The 18,557-nt window shown below is 41.6% G+C and overlaps 2 protein-coding genes across 8 annotated transcripts in view; one reads left to right on the forward strand and one right to left on the reverse strand.

Moving 5' to 3' along the window:
• PARP9 (poly(ADP-ribose) polymerase family member 9) overlaps positions 1-18,557 on the forward strand; it is a 64,889-nt gene that overhangs the window by 41,729 nt on the left and 4,603 nt on the right. For 3 of the 7 annotated variants that reach the window (XM_027679047.1, XM_027679045.1, XM_027679049.1), the window contains 8 exons: positions 9,868-9,907; positions 11,342-12,171; positions 13,028-13,252; positions 13,332-13,538; positions 14,982-15,042; positions 15,487-15,861; positions 16,653-16,801; positions 18,117-18,291. In XM_027679047.1, coding sequence (XP_027534848.1) covers positions 11,350-12,171; positions 13,028-13,252; positions 13,332-13,538; positions 14,982-15,042; positions 15,487-15,861; positions 16,653-16,801; positions 18,117-18,291 — 2,014 coding nt within the window. In that variant the 5' untranslated portion in view covers positions 9,868-9,907; positions 11,342-11,349. Of the gene's footprint in view, positions 1-9,261; positions 9,467-9,867; positions 9,908-10,942; positions 11,088-11,341; positions 12,172-13,027; positions 13,253-13,331; positions 13,539-14,981; positions 15,043-15,486; positions 15,862-16,652; positions 16,802-18,116; positions 18,292-18,557 lie in introns of those variants that run through there. The other 4 variants (XM_027679050.1, XM_027679043.1, XM_027679048.1 and 1 more) reach the window with 3 other exon arrangements.
• Positions 1,359-9,341, reverse strand: DTX3L (deltex E3 ubiquitin ligase 3L). The gene is made up of 5 exons (XM_027679051.1): positions 9,155-9,341; positions 8,110-8,330; positions 4,656-6,197; positions 3,709-3,926; positions 1,359-2,380 (listed from the first exon to the last, which is right to left on the reverse strand). Exons 1-5 carry the CDS (start codon positions 9,327-9,329, stop codon positions 2,311-2,313), a joined length of 2,226 nt encoding a protein of 741 aa, XP_027534852.1. The 5' UTR covers positions 9,330-9,341; the 3' UTR covers positions 1,359-2,310.

The raw sequence follows: 18,557 nt of genomic DNA on the forward strand, positions 1-18,557 counted from the left end.
ACTTCCCCGGGCAGCCCATTCCAATGTCTGATCACCCTCTCTGTAAAGAAATTCTTTCTAATATCTAACCTAAACCTCCCCTGGCACAACTTGAGACCATGCCCTCTTGTCTTGCTGATAGTTGCCTGGGAAAAGAGACCAACCCCCACCTGGCTACAACCTCCTTTCAGGTAGTTGTAGAGAGTGATGAGGTCTCCCCTGAGCCTCCTCTTCTCCAGGCTGAACAGCCCCAGCTCCCTCAGCCTCTCCTCATAGGACTTGTGCTTGAGTCCCTTCACCAGCCTACTTGCCCTCCTCTGGACCTGCTCCAGGACCTCAATATCCTTCCTGAATTGGATAGGGGTGTGGCACCGTGAAACAGCTTAATGAGACAGAAAGTGAAATGAGAGACCAAAAGATGCCAGGGAGATTTGATCTTCACAGCTGTCCTGGTCTGGGAGAGTTAATTTTCTTCTTAGTAGCTGGTACAGGGCTGTGTTGTGGATTTAGTATGAGAAAAATGCTGATAACACACTGATGTTTTAGTTGTTGCTGAGGAATGTTTACCCCAAGTCATGGACTTTTCAGTTTCCTGTGCTCTGCCAGCGAGCAGGTGCACAGGAAGCCAGGAAGGAGCATGTCCAGGACAGGTGACACAAAGTGGCCAATATTCCACACCACAGAGCATCATGCTCAGTATAGAAATTGGGGGGAGTCAGCTGGGGGGGGTGATTGCTACTCAGCGACAGGCTGGTCAGAAGGTGGTAAGCAACTGTGGTGTGCATCACTTTTTTCTCCTGGGTTTTATTTTGTCCTCCCCCCTTTCCATTACAATTATTAGTATTAGTATATTTTATTTTATTTCAATTATTAAACTGCTCTTATCTCAGTGCACAAGGTTCACCTTGCCTTTCCGATTCTCCGCCCCACCAGGGTTGGGGGGTGAGTGGCTGCATGTTATGCAGTTGCCGGCTGGGGTTAAAGCACAGCAGCTTGTTTCAGCGTGCAGAAAAGCTCAGGCACTTAGAAACAACTGGAATGTTGCTATCTTACTGCATAGAAAAGGGGGGGAACACAGAATAGTGTAAAATGTTACAACAAATACAGGAACACAAAACCAGAGCTGTAAGGATATCCCAACCCACGTGGAAACCAAACAGTGCCCAATACTACTAAATATGAAAGTTGAGATGGTAAAGTAGTACTGCCTATTCATGATGTGGGAATTTAAAAAAAAAAAAAGGAGGTGGCATGGAGTCCAAATCACCCCAAATCACGGTGTTGCATGGAAGTTCCTATGTTTTAAAAAATATACAGCTATATGTATCACAAGAAGGAGAAAAATTGTGTACAGAAGAATACAGAAACACACAGATAGTATTTTTATATTTTCTTTATTAGCTGTACTTAGTAGCCTTACAAAAATGGTTCAACTCACTGAAATGATGTCTGTGTTTGTGACACACCACCATACAGGTAATAAGCAGGTTGTTTAGGCACTGCAGAGTAACTTTATGATACAATTTAAACCTATATTGGAATCAATGGGAAGAATACAGTTGTACAGTTGCAAAGCTGATTTAGAAGTTGTATTTAAGCTTAAGCACAAAGGCGGACACAGACCCAGGAGCCCATTATCAGAGATGGCCATATACACTTTTCATTTGCTTCAAGGTGACTCTGAGCACTCATCACTTCACAGAGCTAAGAATACAGCAGTATCCATGTACCCACTCATACATGAGCCACGGTAATTCCATGTGCAAAACCCAAACCACTAATGACATTTCTACCATGAAAAAGAAAATAAGCAGAAGTCCATAGCCTGATTATAGCTGACACTGTAGCAGCTGCATGAAAATTTTCTATTCGATGGGTTGCATGATGTTGTTCACAGTGACAGACATAATAACACAAAGCTAACATTAAGTGTTTCTACTGAAGTTAACTATATCTAATAAAAGCCAGTACTGGATCTAATGGTTTTGGCAGTCAGACTGAAGAAGTGGGAAAAAGTGGAGATCAGAATCACCAGTAAAGCAATATGAACAATTTGATATATTTGATATTCAACAGATGCAACAAGTACTGATACTACATTCACAAAACCTAGATTCTGTAAAGGCTACACATATAGAAAAGTAAATGATTTGTGAAAAGAACATATATTGTTTGATGATAAAAGATTACTTTTCTTACCTGAGTGTAAAATACAAGTGATTTAGGTACAACACTTGAACAAAGTAATTTCTCTCCTCTTAGTGCTTGAATAGTAAATTGACTGTTATATGTTCAGTTATTACACTACGAGTTGACAGTTGATACATTTCTTTATTCAATTCCTTTTGCTTTCAATTCTGATCGAACCCGCTCCAGATAACCAGGATCAGGGTAACCAAAACTAGGAGAAGAAAACAATTGTTTGAGCTACTTCTGCAATGAAGCACTTGAAAGTTCTACAGAATCTTCCCATCAAAATCTTTTCATAAATCTCTTTACAAAAGTTTTATGCACTTCTTGCCCTACAGAGAAAACAGACCCCATACTGCTGGTCAGAGAAGTGGTACTGACAGGGTAAAGCTACAAACTTAAGGAGCTGCTGCATTTTGTTGTCCAAACTGACAGTAAGAATTTGATTTTCAAAGCTGCCTGCTGTGTCTCTTCAAAATGATAGGGTATTTGGGTGTACATCTTTCTAAAAAGAAAAGTCAGATCCAAAGCGTATCCAAATGAGCATTCAAATCAGAAACATAATGGCACCTCTGGATTTTTAAATAGTGCATCACCAGAGGTGTGTATGAAGCAGGTGATAACCAGGGAGAGAATTTGTGTAGAGTGGGGGATAAAGTGAAACTGATACTTTTTGCTCTTTTATGATCCTAGCCCAGTCAGGAGGATCTAGACACAAACCTTTAGAGCTTGCAGGACAACACCTGGCCCTCAGAGGCTGCAACAAGCCCTGGAAGGACACGAAGGGCTGATCCAAACCTCCCTCATGTCTCTGCTGCGGGCAGCTCCTACTCAGTACCAGTGATTGCTCCATCCGCATGTCCTTGCCTTTATCTAGAAGTGCAGCGAGTCCTCAAGAAATGCTGAATAGAGTTGTCATCTAGTCAGAAAATCCTGTGATAGCTTGAAAGACCAAAATAGGTAACCCTTTCTGTGGATGGGGCCAGCACAATGTCCTGTGTTCTGATCAGAGACCCACTAAATGCTGCACAACTCATGGTTCCTACCACCTAAAAGGACATGACCATATCTATACTACAATCTCTTTCTTTTTGCTGCTAGCTCCGTTATGTAGAATTTCAAATCATATTTTACAAAGTCTGAGTCCAATCTTTACTGGGATCATAATGGACCAGCACCTCCTTGTGCCAAAGAGCAGGTAACAGGAGAGGCTGAGAGCAGGAGCCCAACCTTAGGTGCTATCAAGAGCTTGCTGTTCAGTCCTATACTAGAAGTAATTTCTAGTTATTAGCAGTTATTAACTAAGTGCCTTACACAACTCACTGGTGATTGAGTGGCCTGAGGGGCAACAGAAGACTAAGTTCATCCTTGTTCCATCTGTCCAAATAGGTGAGGGTGGTTCATGTTTGGATCCACAGAGCATTTCACAATCACTTTGTTAGTGACAAAATTTGAAAGCTCTAATATGGAAAATATTCAGGGCAGCCTTCCTGACTCATCTGAGTAGCAATAATATTATATAAAGAGAAGACTACTTACTTGGTAGGCCCTCCAGTCAAGGCAGTTTTGTGATGAATATCATTCCATGTGATAACATTTTGTGCACCAGTAGTACGTGACTGCCCCACTGTGAAAATCAGTTTTTGGTCAAAGGCCCTTCTGAGGAGCTCCAGAATTTGTCGCCCTTCCACATTGTCAGGTAAATATGCTGCCCGGTAAGTCGACTGATAAGGTTGCCCTGGGTTTGGATGGTTGCTCTGTTTTGTAGAAAAACAAAACAAAAACACATTGTATATCACAAATGCTTTGAAAGCATGAAAATTATACATCCCAGCTTTCAGAATACTTTTAATCTTGCCTTTTATTCAGAAGGATATAGCATGACTGATGACTGATCTTGGGGAGGTTTTTTTCATCAGATACTTTCTTTCACGTAAGTTTCATTGTCATCACTCATGCATCCATTGTCATTTTTAGATTTGTTTTTTCCCTCTTTCCTCTCCCCAGTGCATGTCACTGTACCCCTGACTTTTTCATTTACTCCATCCTCAGTCCTAGTCAGGAATCCAAGCACATAACAAATGCTAATTTCTCACCTGGAAAGCTTACAAGCCAGCCTGCTATTCATTTTTGTCCATTGGTGTTTACAGAGAAGAGAATGCCCCAGAGAATCATTATACTCACAAAACCTTGTTTACATGATATCACTCCACAGATTTCAGTTCAGTTATTCCAAGGTACAAATTAAAGACAGGTAGCTCTGTCCTGGTGCATATAAAATGGAGGGCCACCATCTGACCATTTAATTCCTACTATATGACTTAATTGCACCTAAAACACTGAATTAACTACTCGCAGATTTATACAGACCAAAGAAAGGTCTTTCCTGGACTTGAATTAAAATAATGGGAAAATAGTTAATTTTATATTCAATATTGGTTTTGTTGTGGGAAAAATATCTTTTAGGAATCTTTAAACATACTTACAGTTTGAACACCACCTTTCATACTATAGCTAATTTCGATAGTGCCACAATTCTCATAACCAGGAAGAGAGAACGACATGTGTCTAGCTGACATTGTTCCCTCTGGTTGGTCTCCTTTCATGACTCCGTAGACGGTATTACAAACAGGACAAACTTGCTTAATAGTCATGGCTTGGTCGATGCAACTTTTGCAAAATGCATGTTTACACTTTTTCAGTGTTTCTTTATTCTTAATTCTGTCCATGCAGATTGGACACTCATCATTGTCTTTTTCTTCTGTCTTTGCCTTAGCCTGTCCTTCAGGAGTAAGATTATTCTTTTGCCTGACGTCTGGTGTTTTCTTAAGTGCTCCTGTAGCTTCTTGAGAGCTGAGATCAGAGGCCAGTGGTGCCTTATTTTTGGTTTGTGTCGAGTCTTCAATGTTAAGAAGGTTCATAATGCGCTTTTCAGCAGCATAAAGATGGTCTAGCAAACCACTTAAGATTAATTTGTCTTCCTTCTTTTTAAGTTTTACATGAAGACCTTCCAATTGTTTTTCTCTGAGTAGCATATTTAAAGTTTTTTTCTGATCTTCTGAAAGCTTCAGGCTGATGACTTTTTCTCTTAACATTGCAGAGGCACTTTGAAATGCATTGATGAAACTTTCAGTAGCATGTGATGACATATCAAAAGTTTGGATCTTAGGCCTAAATAGTATAAGCATCTTCTGGTCATATGAATGGTCTTTGACTTCTATTCTTGTATCAAATTTGTCTTCAATGTTTTCAAATTCTTTCTTTAATACGGTTTCCAACAATTTAAACACAGAAGCATCAACTGCAATTTCATCCCTATATTTGTACAGTACAGATGATACTTTCATATTCTTTTCAGCTTGGCTGTTCTTACCTTCCTTTGCTAGAAATCTTTTGGCAGCTAAAATCTCACTCTCTGGACCACGGAGTAGGAACTGATTCCCTTCCGCTTTAGCAAGAAGATTACTAAACCTTTCATTCAATTTCATTATTGTCTCCCCTAATGGGCAATTGTTTGTTATGGGAATTTTTTCCTGTTTCAGATCTCCTACACTTCTCTGGAAAGTACTGATAAAAAAATCACTAGCTGCTTGTAATGATGCTGGACTTTTATCAGAAGTAAAGTATATTGATGTGGTTCCATCGTGACTGTCTTTACTTCTTATACGCACTCCAAAACGTTCATGTAGTTCTTTGATTTCTCTTTTGCGGGTATGACTAAAATACTCATAGAGAGCTGTCAAAACTGTAAGATCATTCATTTCTTCAGTATTCAGACCATTTTCACCTTTCAAACCATTCTGACTTTCAGAATGAGAAAAATCATGGTTTGGCTCATTGCCTGCAAGGATACCCTCAAAGTAGCGATAAACTTTTTCAATATCTGTAAAATCTCCTGTCAGTTTCTCAAAGCCATCAATGTCAGGGTTTCTTTCTCTCTTTAAGTTTGGACACATGATGGTAATTTTCTTCATTTGCTCTTTAGAGAACATACTGGCATTCAAAGTAGCAGATACTGTAAGAAATATCTAAAGAAAAGACAAGAATATATCAACATTAGTTTTTCCTAAGGTTCTCTGCTTGCTGCTTCTATATTTTGAGCAAGGAGAAGCCCTGTCCATCTCAGTAGGGGCAGATTACAATGAGCACTCTTGCACACAGTGTTTCTTTTATGTCATGAATAAGGACAATACACACAAGCAAGTAACACAATCTGCTTCTAAGTCAGCAGCAAAAATGAAATTTGTTAATGTCATTGGCATTGCAGGAGCAGAAACAGTAACTTTGCTACTAAGTTTGAGACTGTGACCAGCACTCTCTGCTCCCAACCTCTGGCAACAGGGCATAACTAATGCCATTTTACAAGGCAAACAGCCATCTTCTGCGACTGAGCTCATTGTGTATTAGTCCCTTTTCCCCTCATTATGAGGCCCTAAAAGTCCTGCACACCAAGTAGACAAAGTAAACAGATTCTTCTTCCCCTCCCTACCATCCTCAAGGTTTCCGGGCACCAGGCTGAGCAGTGCCTCCTTAATGGCCTTGAAGGTTCCAGGCACCCTGCCAAACAGGTGGTGTTGACCCCATCACAGAACAGGGAGGTTTAGCAGCACTGTCTACAAAATCAACTAGTTACAAGTCCTAAGTGGGAACTCTGACTGAACTGCTGCTGGATGATGAGATTTGTGATCCACCAGGGGCCAGGCACACCTCCACTGTCCTCTGCTTCCTTTGAGGACTGAGTGGATGACCCATATGCTTTTGTGTGCTTTTTGAGTCTAGATTGTGTTGTTCTATCAATACAGCAAGCCAAGTATTAAGATTTGACATGATTTGCAGAGGGCCCAGGTCACTAGAAACAATAAACTAAGCTGTGCTATCAAATGCAGTGCTACAAGACTCATAAAATTGTCCTACGCTGATTCTGCTTGTGGAAATTCTGTGCTATTTCAATCATTAATTCTATGCTATGCTAATCATAAAATCCTGTTTAAAAAAACCCCAAAACTTTCATTGTAACTACAACTTAGTGCCATCATTATTCTGCCAAGGATCTCCAAAAGAATCTTTCTGTTCCCTTAGTGTCAGGTGACACAGACACAACATGTTTTAACAGCACATATATGTTATATTTCATTGTTCTTTATTTATTAGACTTCCTAGATTTCACTTATTAATTTTCTTTAAAATTTCCCCAAAGTCATGCTTTAGTAACTCAGAGTTAGGGCAAAAAACAGGATTCTGAAAAATAATAACATGTTCACATGTCTACTTTGCAGAGACAAAAGGATAGGGAAATTTGCAGTATACTGGTACAGATGCCAGGTAAGCATTATGGTAGCATGTGCTGTATCTCAAAAGATAACATCTATGCTACCATCCAAAACAGGGTAAACACTCTGAGCCAGATATCAGGGCCTCAATAGAGCCACATTCACATCATGTAGCCTGGTGCTATCCCATGTCCCTAACACACAGCTGATCTTTAACTTCTAGTTCAAAGTGTCTGAAATCATGTTTGCTGTGCTCCATCACATCAGAGCAGATTTTTTCAACACTGAGATAAGGGATGGAAGCAATTAGGGCTGCTTGAAGGTGCAAACCATGCTGAAATAGTGTTAGAGATCTGTGTATCTGGAAGGGATCCAAATCTCATACAATTCTTCCACCTTTTGGGAGCAGCCCTTGGTGCACACTATCCCCCGAAACCTACCAGGGCGATGCTTTGGGGAGTAGTGGTTGACATGCTGGAAAACATGCTGCCTGTAAACATGTATGGATTGACCTCTGGTTCAGCACTTGGAAGTCGTTCCCAGCCCACGTTTTATTTACTAAGATTATGTTTGCTCAACATTTTCTCAGCATAAAATATTGAAGTACAACATAAAGGACTACATGGAACTACAAGCGGGGCAGGTTGTGACACTGCTCGTCCCGATGTACCTTTTTGGTAAGGACTTCCCTTGCCATCTCCCCACGGCCATTGGCTGCCCACTGCTCCTGCTGGGGCAGGACAGGGCTGGCAGGGACATCGTAGCTGGTGGACGCCTGCGCTGTAACCCGGCTCTTGCTCTGGTCCCCCTCTCCTGGCTGGATGACTATCTTCAGGCATTTTGCACCCATTTCCAAGGTGTGATTCGTGCGGGATTCCACGCTCTTCTTATCTGCAGTAGTTTGAGGGACAGGCAGATAAGGCTGGTAAAGTTACCTGAAAACATCCTGGCTACCAGTGTTGCCCATAAAATCAGATTCGTTACCTGGTGTGCAAGCACGCCAGTAATTACACACTCCAGAGAGACACATGATTTATTTCAGAGTTGTGCAAGCCTGGGTGGTCAATGGTATTCCACAAACCAAGCATGCCCCAATCGACTTTTCGCATCGTTATTTATACACAGAAACTCAGAGGTAGTAACTTCCCAAGCACAGCCCTCCTATTACAATTGGTTAGTAATTTCCACACAAGTTACATAACCCCAGCTAACTTTTATGCATGCTCAGGGGAAGGGTTTCACCTCAGCAGGGGTCTTTTTGACCTGTAGGTGTGGTTTTTAGCATTATAATGAATATAGTTCAGCTGTAGGGTACGTGGACCTTGAGTACTTTGCTATGTTAGCAAAAACATAGACATACATCAGCAGCTTGATTTACTACATCCTTAAAGATTGTTAGTGCTTGGATGCCCATAACTAAGGGATGCTCGCTGCTGCCTGTCCCACTGATTAGTTCTCCTTTCTTGCTGATTAGGCTTAAAAGTAGACAAAGGTCTTACATCAAAGAACATCCAGACTTACGACGGACTTATTTCTTCTTGACACACTCCACATTGTGCAACACTAGGGGCCCCAGAGACCCTCTGCCCTGCCCTGCCCTATCCATGCCCTGCCCAAAAGCGCAATATGGTGCCTTGGGGGCCATTTGCAGCCCCTCACACGGCTCAGCTGCTCCCCCCACCCCGTCCCGTCGAGCCGCGCCCTCCGCCCTGTACCTCGCTCCTCATGGAAGTCCACCCAGTAGGTTCCGGGCTGGGGACCTGCCCGCACGTTGCACTCGCCGCCCCCCGACCGCTTTCCCGACTGGAAGTACGCCTGGAGCTTGAGGATCGCCTTGTCGCCGGGGTCGGGCGCGGGGCTGAGCCGCACGAGCAGCGGCGCCGCCGCCATGATCGCTCCCGCCGCCCGCTTTCGCTTTCGTTTCCCTCTCGCTACCCGCTGTTCCCCGCCCCGGGCCCCGCTCCAGCTCCGGGCACTGAGGGGCAGACGGCGGTGCCGCACCGAGCCGGTTCATGGGGGCCTTGCAGGTACCGGAGCGGGGCTGGGGGTGCGGAGGGGCAGCGGCGGCGGCTCCCTCACGGGCTGGGGGTGCGGCGGGACCTCCCGTTGGGGCTTGGGGAAACAACAGTCCCGTCCTCCGGATGGTGCTCGGGAATAAGTGAGTTTTCCTGGCTTTTTGCCCCCGCGGGTCACACGGGGCCAGAGGACGCTGTGGGCAACTTCGCCTACGGAGCTCCGGCAGCTCCGAGTAGCGTTGTAAATATGAGAAAGCTTCGTACAGATGTTTGAAAAGCCGGTGCTGCTGGCTTGGTTTGCAGCAGAACCGCTCCCGTAGGAAGGCAGCCCATCTACTTTGTTACTTGTAACATGTACTTTCTCTTTCCTTTTTTTTCCCTCTCTCTCTCTTTTTTTTTAAAAAAAACAATAGAGTTACTTTCTAGGGACCTCGGAAGAGAAAATCGGTTTAGGTAAGCCTCTCATTTAGTCATCTGCGAAGTGTGTGACTCTATATGTAAGTTGAAAAGTGCCAGCTACAGCCATCAAACTGGAAAACATCAACGTGTAATAGCCAAAAGCAACCTAAAACTAATAACTAATATGAATGAATATTAATTAGACAAGGTTATTAATCAATATTACTATTGATTGTTTCAGCGGGCTTTGCTTTCGTTTCTCTTTTAACAAACCAAGAGCTCAAAAGTGTTTGGATGAATTGGTGTGTATGCTTTAAAACTGCAAAACGTAAGACTCTTTTGTACAGGCAGGCAGCATACCCCGGAGGGAAGTTTGATTAAACTCACAGAAATCGATTTAAACTAATTAACATAATGGCCGCATATAGTACTGCTGGCATCTGCCAGGAGAGGGCTGTATAGCCATAGCGATAATGTAAAAACTGCCCCACGTGATCTTTGTTCCCTAAAACAAGTGATTTCAAAAGCCTTTCTGAACAAAGTTTCATACAAAGAAACAACTTGCTCGAGGGCTTTAACTGTAGACCAAACAAGACTCACAGAATTAAAACTCAGCACAAGATCTCTGTGGCACAGTTAAATGAACCTATCTGCAATTGTTCCTCTGCTGGTGTGACTGAGAGTCACTGCAAAGGCCTGGGGTGCTTATCTCGGCCCTTCCTGGAAATCAGTAACAAAACGCTAAGAATGCCCTGGAGAGGGCGGAGCCAAGCTTCTGTGGGCTCAGCAAAACTATATCGGAGGGGAAGAAGTGCTTTTTTCTGCTTTTGCAAGCATTTTGAAGCCCTGATTATGGCGTGGCTTTTCACATTTTGCTTTGTCAGCTGAAGTTTTAGTGTCAAATGCAGCCCAGCATCACGGTGACACTGCAGCCAGGTAACAAAGCCCTGTAACAGTGCCTGTCTGCTCCTTTATCTTCCTTCTCACCATTTATTCTCAGCCCATTCAGTTGTGCTGCTGCATCAGTCTTTTGATGAGGCTAGGGCTCTAAATGAAATTAAGTTTTCTAGTGTGCTTAATTTTTTTTAGATTCAGATTATGTCACTGATTCGTTGAAGGCTATGTCCCCAACAATGGCTGTGTCAGCCTAATGGTGGGGAGAATAAACAGTAGGAAGGAGAGAGAGAATACAAGTGCCAAGAGGAGACACATCTTAACCAAACTTCCTTCTCAGGTAAAAAATAAGGCGAACCCAAACCCTCAAGTCACCACAGGCTCAGTGATGCTGTTCTTGTAACCTTTAGTGACTCTTTGATTGGTCGGGCTTTCTACACCTCTGAAAAAGGGAGAGAGAAGATCATACCATGTAAAAAATATTGCTTAGTAATGACAGTAGGATAAAATTGAGAGCTATAAACTACTCTTCTTTATAAAAAGCAATGTTTTGACAGTAGTATCTTCTATTTCACTTTATATTCTGTATCCTAGGATCAAGCATGGTAATGGATGAGGTCAGCTTGATGATGCCCATCAATAAAGATGCCTATGAAGCTCTTAAGAGAAGAGACAACTGTCTAAGTAATCTCATTTCCCAAAAGTTTGCTTGTACGTTGGCCTTCAAAAGCACAAAAAGCACTGTTGAAGTATACAGGAAAAAACTAAAGGGAATTGACATTTGTGTTTGTAAGGGTGATCTCACAGGACACAAGGTTGATGCTTTGGTGAATGCAGCCAATGAATACCTACACCATGCAGCAGGTCTCGCTTTCGCCCTTGTGGCAGCTGGAGGGTCAGAAATACAACAGGAAAGTGACTTTTTTGTTCAAAAGTATGGCAGACTCCAAGCTGGTGAAATAGCAGTAACAGGTGGAGGGAAGCTTCCTTGTGAGATCATAATTCATGCAGTTGGTCCAAGGTGGAATGCTTATGAAAAGGAAAAATGTTATTACCTACTTGAGAAAGCTATTATGAATGTTCTGCTTTATGTTAGTGCTCCAGAAAGGACCATAAAGTCTGTGGCTATCCCAGCAGTGAGCTCAGGTATCTTTGGCTTCCCAGTCAGTTTGTGTGCTGAGGTGATTGTAATGGCTGTAAGGCAATTTGTTGAGGCACATCCACCAAGCTTTCTCAGGGAAATCCGCCTGGTGAACATTGATGAGGCTACGGTTGCAGAAATGAAGAAGGCCTGTGAGAAGTTTCTGGATGATACCAGTTCACTTCAGGAATCTGTGTCATCTTCACCAAGCCAGTCTTTACCTTTCATCAAATATGAAGGCATTCGCTTGCGCATCACAAGAGGACACCTTGACGAGCAGAAGGTAAGTCTGTCCTGAAATTTGTTGAACATGGTGTTGCCTCCAAGTTTTTGCAGGATTTGGAGCCCAAGAGTTCAGAACGCATTTTGTGTCCGTCCACTAAATAGTTTTTTTCTCAACCTGATGAGAATTTACACGTGGTAAATAAATTATAGTGGCAAGGAATTGTGGTTTCTTTGTTTTTTTCTAAACAGGTATTAAACTTCAGGATGTTTTTATTTCTTTTTTGTATACACACTATTATGATATAATAGGAAGCAGCTAGAGATTGGATGATTAATAATACATCTCTTTGTTAAGATTTATCTTCTTCTTATAACATTGTGGGAATTCACATTTTCTCATATATTCCCTAGAAGTCTACTCTTATTTCCTGCTTTGCTTTTTTTTCCTATAATTTATGTTCTCATAGATGCCATTACTGCAGATATTTAAAAATTCACTGAAACAGCTGAAAATAGCTTATACAGATGATGTGCACCTTACCTTTAAACAGGGCATAGCCATAGTTCTCTCCTGCTTGATAATTGGCAGCAGGATTGGATTGGATGAGGCACATGTGGGTCACTTTGATAGTGGCAGTAAAACTGAGTTGAATACACTCTGATGACTGGAACAGCTCTTGTGCACACTGCTTGTTTCTGAAAATGTCTGCATTTACTGCTACTGCAAGGTGCATCCTTTGATGTATTCCAGTTTTGCCTGCTGTAGTAAGTAGTAGGAAAACTTTTCAAGCAGTTGATCTGCTGCAGTAATGCCTTTTTACAGGAATTGTGGCTAGAAAGAATGCTCTCTATAATATCAAAGCTTGCAAGTAGTAAACTTGAAGTACACTGAAACTTGCACTCTTGCCTTGCAGACTACAGCTGTTGTTAACTGTGTGTTTAAGAGTGGGAAGCTTCCCTGCCCATTTTCAAGACTGCTGCAAAAAGCGGGTCCAGATCTTCAGGAGGAACTTAGCAATCATCTTCGTTTTTCGACACATTATAAGGATCTCATAGTAACAAAAGGGTATTGTCTGCCTTGTGAGTTTGTACTGCACGTGGTATTGAGAGAATGCGAACACCCGGTGTCACAGTGTGAGGTGATGATCAGTTACATTGGATTTTAATGGATTTTCATGTTGGGTGATGTGAGGACTGAAATACTTGTTTTTCCTGCAGGGATTAAAGCATGCAGTGCAAAGATGCCTGAGTCAGGACCAGCAATGTCTCTCAGTTTCTTTTCCAGTAAAATGGTCATTAAATCTTCCTGTTGATATAGTGGCAGAGACTATGATTGAAGAAGTTTTAAATTTTGCCAGGGCACACCCCGAGCAGAAGAGAAATGTGCAGTTTGTCATTTGCCCAGATGACCATAATGCCTATCAGGTAACAAATTTGTTGTTAACTACTCATAAGGAAAACACAGAACTGTAAAAATATTCCCATAGATGACTAAAAAGAAAGGTAGTCTGTATTCTGTACTACTTAACAGCATTTGTGAGCAGCAGGTCCCTTTATGAAACTATTTGTCTCATTAATAAGTATTATTAATCTTTGCAAATCTTTATTTTCTCTTCACTAAACTGGAAGTCTGATAAACCCTGTAGTCTGATAAAAGGGGAGAGAGCTTTGAAATTCTCATGACTGTCAATGAATTTATAAGAAAGAGTCCACTCTTCACTTGGTAGGGAGTAAACTTATTCCTCCCCAGGAAATTTCTTTAATGTTTTTTTTTGTCTGAAGTTCCTAGGGCAAAACACTATCAACAGATTATATGACTTAACATAATAGAAGGGTTTCAAGCAGACAGTGTGCTATGGCGTATTAATATAACATGTCAATAAATTACACGGACACGGCTAGCTTGGTTGGGGGTTCAGCACCAAATCCTCTTTATTCAATCACCATCTTTTATATGCAACTCAAAGTAACACGTGACTTCCTTGACCAATTACCAAGGGCATCTCACTGCCCATGTGTGGGAGTACTTCGGGACTTCATTTCCCAGGATGCCTCATCCAGCATCCTTCTTGTAACCCGACTCCTACAGTGTGCCGTTTCCCTCCTTTTGAATATTTGTCTGATGTCAGCCATCTATTATAAGAGTACAGAGTTTGCTTTTGTTCCCATTTAACTTCAACCGTCTATTCTATCAACATGTGCAAGAACTTGGTGGAGGGGAGTTGGAACAAGATGATTTTTAAAGTCCCTTCCACCCCTAACCATTCTCTGATTCTAAAGGGCAGATCCATGTTCTGTAACAGTCCCATGAACTCTAACAGAAGCTATCTGACAGCCATGTGCTCATCACTTAGTCCCTTGATAATCAGGGCACAGCAAAAACTCTTTTTGCTGAATGGAAAAGGAAAGGCAGTTTACCAATCTGCTGCCTAGCAGCCTCTCTGAGGTTTTCCATGTGGGATCACAAAGAGGAGTTTGGGTTAAAGGCAGGGGAATAGTCTGTATTTTGAAACTGAGTAAGGATTCATCAGCATTAAACTGCAAGTAATGAACCCTTTTTCTTATGTTGTTGAATAAGTTCCAGATATGCCACAACCACAAGGAGTTGGTAAAGGTGCCATTCAGTGTGTAAGGTGTCTTAACCTTAGGAGATGCAGAAGAAGAGGAATGTACTTGATATTGTCAGCAATAACATTTTGGGAAAAGCTGACAAATGCCAGCCATTAAGAATTTCAGAATTTGGGGGCCTGGGCTATGTGTGGGGTGTAACTACAGCTGTAAACTGCTTATCTGACAGAGTTTTGAAAAGATCAATTGCATTTTTGACAACAGAGATTGCAAACTGCTCCTAAACTTTTATTTTTCAAGGTTTTCCAGAGAAAATTCTATTCAGCAAAACACAAACTGGAAAACAGAAGTGATCCGTTGAGTAAGTAATGAACAGAAGGGGTATTTCAAGTAAATGAACACTCCAGATCTAAGAATCCAAAATCACCTTCTTTTAAAAAGAACTTAATATTTGCATATGTGTCTTGAAGAAAGGGGGAGGCAAAAGTGTGTGAGCATTGTGTGTTTATACATTAATAGGAATGGAACTGAGCAGTCCCTTTTAAGATTTTAAAACAAAAATAATTGTCAGTGACTAAATGACTTGTTGGAAGTCATTTAGTGAAAGGCAAATAAATTCTGCATATGTGTGTATGAGTGTGGTTCCTGAAAACCTTACCTCCTGGTGTCTGATCTCTTTCTTGAGCATACCAGAAGAGTAGTGTGTTTCTTGCACGCTACTTTCTTCCTACTTGGATTACAAGTAGGAATTTGTGTCAGCACTTGAAAGCTCTACACTCTTCCAATGCAGTTGCCTTTCTTCCAGGTACAGAGTCAGGCAGCCAAAGTATAAAAGAGACTGCAAATGAAGAACGAGTGATTGAACTTAGAGGGAGAACACACACAGCAGTGGAAGCAGCAGAATCGTGGCTGCGGAGTGTGGTACAAATTCAGGAAGGTCGCCATGCTGTTATTGAAAACAACTACATTTTTTGCCTTGGTAAAAAGGAGTTTGCAGAACTCTTTCGAGAGCAGCCTTCTAGTGTATGTGTGTCAGAAGAAGTGAGAGGTGGAAAAGCAACACTGGAATTTCAAGGCCCTCCTGATGCTGTGGTTGATGCAGTGCTCACAACTGAGAATTTACTGCTTCGTATGCAAGAGAAGACTATAGCTGAACAAAAGAAACTGCTCTACTCAATGTGTATGTAAATAGTGACTAATTAAGTAAATAAGTGCCTAAATAAGGTCAAGTATGAAGCAATGTATATGCTAGTACTGCTGAGAGTGGACAGACGTGCATTCAGTTCACACACACATACTGAGTATTGCTTTAATTACTGATGTTCCCGTACTTTTAACACGTGAGCCCCTGGAGGATGGTTGGTTAGCTGTGGCCACGCACTTGGCACTACTCCCAGTAGGGCACAGTTTATACAGGGGCTGGCCGTGATGTACAACCAGCTGTAGTGGGGCTCCCTCCAGGACACCTTCACTTTAAAGCCTGGCCACTGGAGACTTACAAAATTTGGGCTTAATTAACCTTTGCTGAGCTCTTTTGCTGGCTACAGCTGGACCACTGCAGGACTCAGCAGTGGACTTGTTCTGCAGCATCCTTGGGTTTCATGATCAGTTGATACAACTAGTGGCATTACAAAAAGCTATTGAGTGGCTGATTTTAATTCACTCGTATAGCCATTCAATATAGATACCTATATATGCAGGTTGGGCTGTGGAGAAAGGTAATGGAAAATATAAATTGCTTTTTTTTTGTTCCCTCTCTCCAGTTTCTTTATAATAAATGTAGAAAAATAGAATACATTTCTTTTATATATATATATATATGTCTCTCTCAGTGTTAGCCTCTGATATTACTTCAGAGAATACTTAACATTCTTTGGTCTTAACTACCAACTAAAGTATTAGATCTCTCCCCTTTCCCTTTGCTTCAGACATTATGATATATGAAAATTTTTCTCCCTTATTCATATCCAGGCCAACCAGAAGCAGGTCAGCTTTCAAAAGAAGACCTTCACAAGACAAATACTACTAATTACATCCAGATTTTACCAGTAGAGTCACACCTCCAGGAGTTTAAAGACAGACAGAAACAGTTTGAAAAAGCTGGATTTCATGTTCTCAAGGTAAAGAGGGCAAAACTGAATCTCAGCTCATATTTTTGAACTAACATGTTTAATGTATGCCTAAAAGACTCGGATAAACTATTTCAATATATTGCTTTTAAAAATTATGATCAAGTCAGCCTAAGCCTTAAAACAGATGCAGTCTTTACTCATAATAAAAAGTATTTTAAACATAATGCAAGTAATCACTCAAAAAGTGACGAAATTCTGAGTAGTCTTTTTAATTGTACTGTATATTCTTCCTGATATTTTGTGCTTTGAATGCTCCTTTATAGGACTAGACAAATATGAGATTGGTATGGTAGATGGAGTACAATATTCCAGGATACTAATGCAGTGTCCCTGTTTTCTTTTTGTGAGCTTGACACCAACAATTAGCAACTGAATTTGCCAGAGTTCTGATCTGATTATGTGTTGAAGCTGGGAACTTGCTTGGGTGTCAGTGTTTCACTGAACAGGAGGTGGATGAGGCTGTGCAAGGCAGAGAAATACAGAAGTTTGTAAACTTTGTGTGCCTGGTAGTAACTGAGTAACTGGAAACCTCACTGCCATGGGCTCAACTGCCTTTCCTAAGAGAAAGATATTAACATTGAAATGAGAGTAAATACCCACCAAATGCTTCTTGATCTGCAGAACTAAAGACTTTGCTCAGTCTCAACACAAAAGGTACAACAGAATTTTAAACTGGAGACCGGTTGTAGTTCAGTTAAATGAGTTTAGAGAGCAGAAGTACTACAGCCCCTGCTTGTTTCTAGCTCAGCAGTCTGGCACGAGAGGGCTCTGGAGAAGAGCCTTGCAGGCCCCTGGCACTGCCCTTTGCCATCGGGCTGTGGCTGCCCACTGGTGGAGCCAGTTTGCCTGAGGTTCTGTGTGATTATTTATAGTGTGCACAGCTGGGCACCGGGGACACAAGGGACAGACCCTCTTCTCTTGTGCCCCCTTTTTCCCTGACAGCTGTAAAGTTTTGATCAATGGGAGCTGAGGTTCTCCACGCCTTGCTGGACACTTGGCAGTTCTTCACAAGACTAAGCTGTAACAGCCACACAGCTTATTCTCACATATGAGATACTCAGTCTGTTCAGTACAACTCAAGTACTGGAAATCAGTACAAGAGGAAATATTCCTACTGATTTCAATGAGAGGCATGGGATAATGGTATGGTTCTTTTTCCTTGGATCAGTTGCACGCTTCAGGTACTTTATCTGCTATGCGGTCAATGCATATAAACTACACCAAAGGTTCTTGCATTGAAGAACATAACATGGATATTGGTCTCTGTTTGCTTATACTACACTATTATTTATTGATGTTACAGATTGAAAAGATACATAATCCTCTTCTATCTGCTGCATTCCAACAAATGAAAAAAAGAATAGAAGAAAGACAAGGTACCTCCAAAATAACCCACAGGTTGTACCAGCATGTTCCTGCTGAGTTCTGTAGTTCAGTTTGCCAGACTGGATTTCACAGGATGTATTCTCCACCAACAGGTAAGAACTTGCTTTGGCATTTTTAATCAAAATGAACGGTGACTGACTACTAAATTCGGGTCAAAATCAGAAAAAAATGTAATTCCTAAAAAATAACTGTTTTTCACATGCATTTAGATTCATATGAGCTTACTTTATTATCTACAGTAAGGTTTTCCTCCCCGATACTGTAGAGCCAGTAAGGCTCTGGGACAACAAGCCTAGATTCAAGCCTAGCCCAAATACTACTGACAGAATTGTTACTATACACATAATTCCATCTCCAA

This window comes from Neopelma chrysocephalum, unplaced genomic scaffold, assembly GCF_003984885.1.
Source record: "Neopelma chrysocephalum unplaced genomic scaffold, ASM398488v2 Primary Assembly neopelma1_44, whole genome shotgun sequence".
NCBI classification, from domain to species: Eukaryota; Metazoa; Chordata; class Aves; order Passeriformes; family Pipridae; genus Neopelma; species Neopelma chrysocephalum.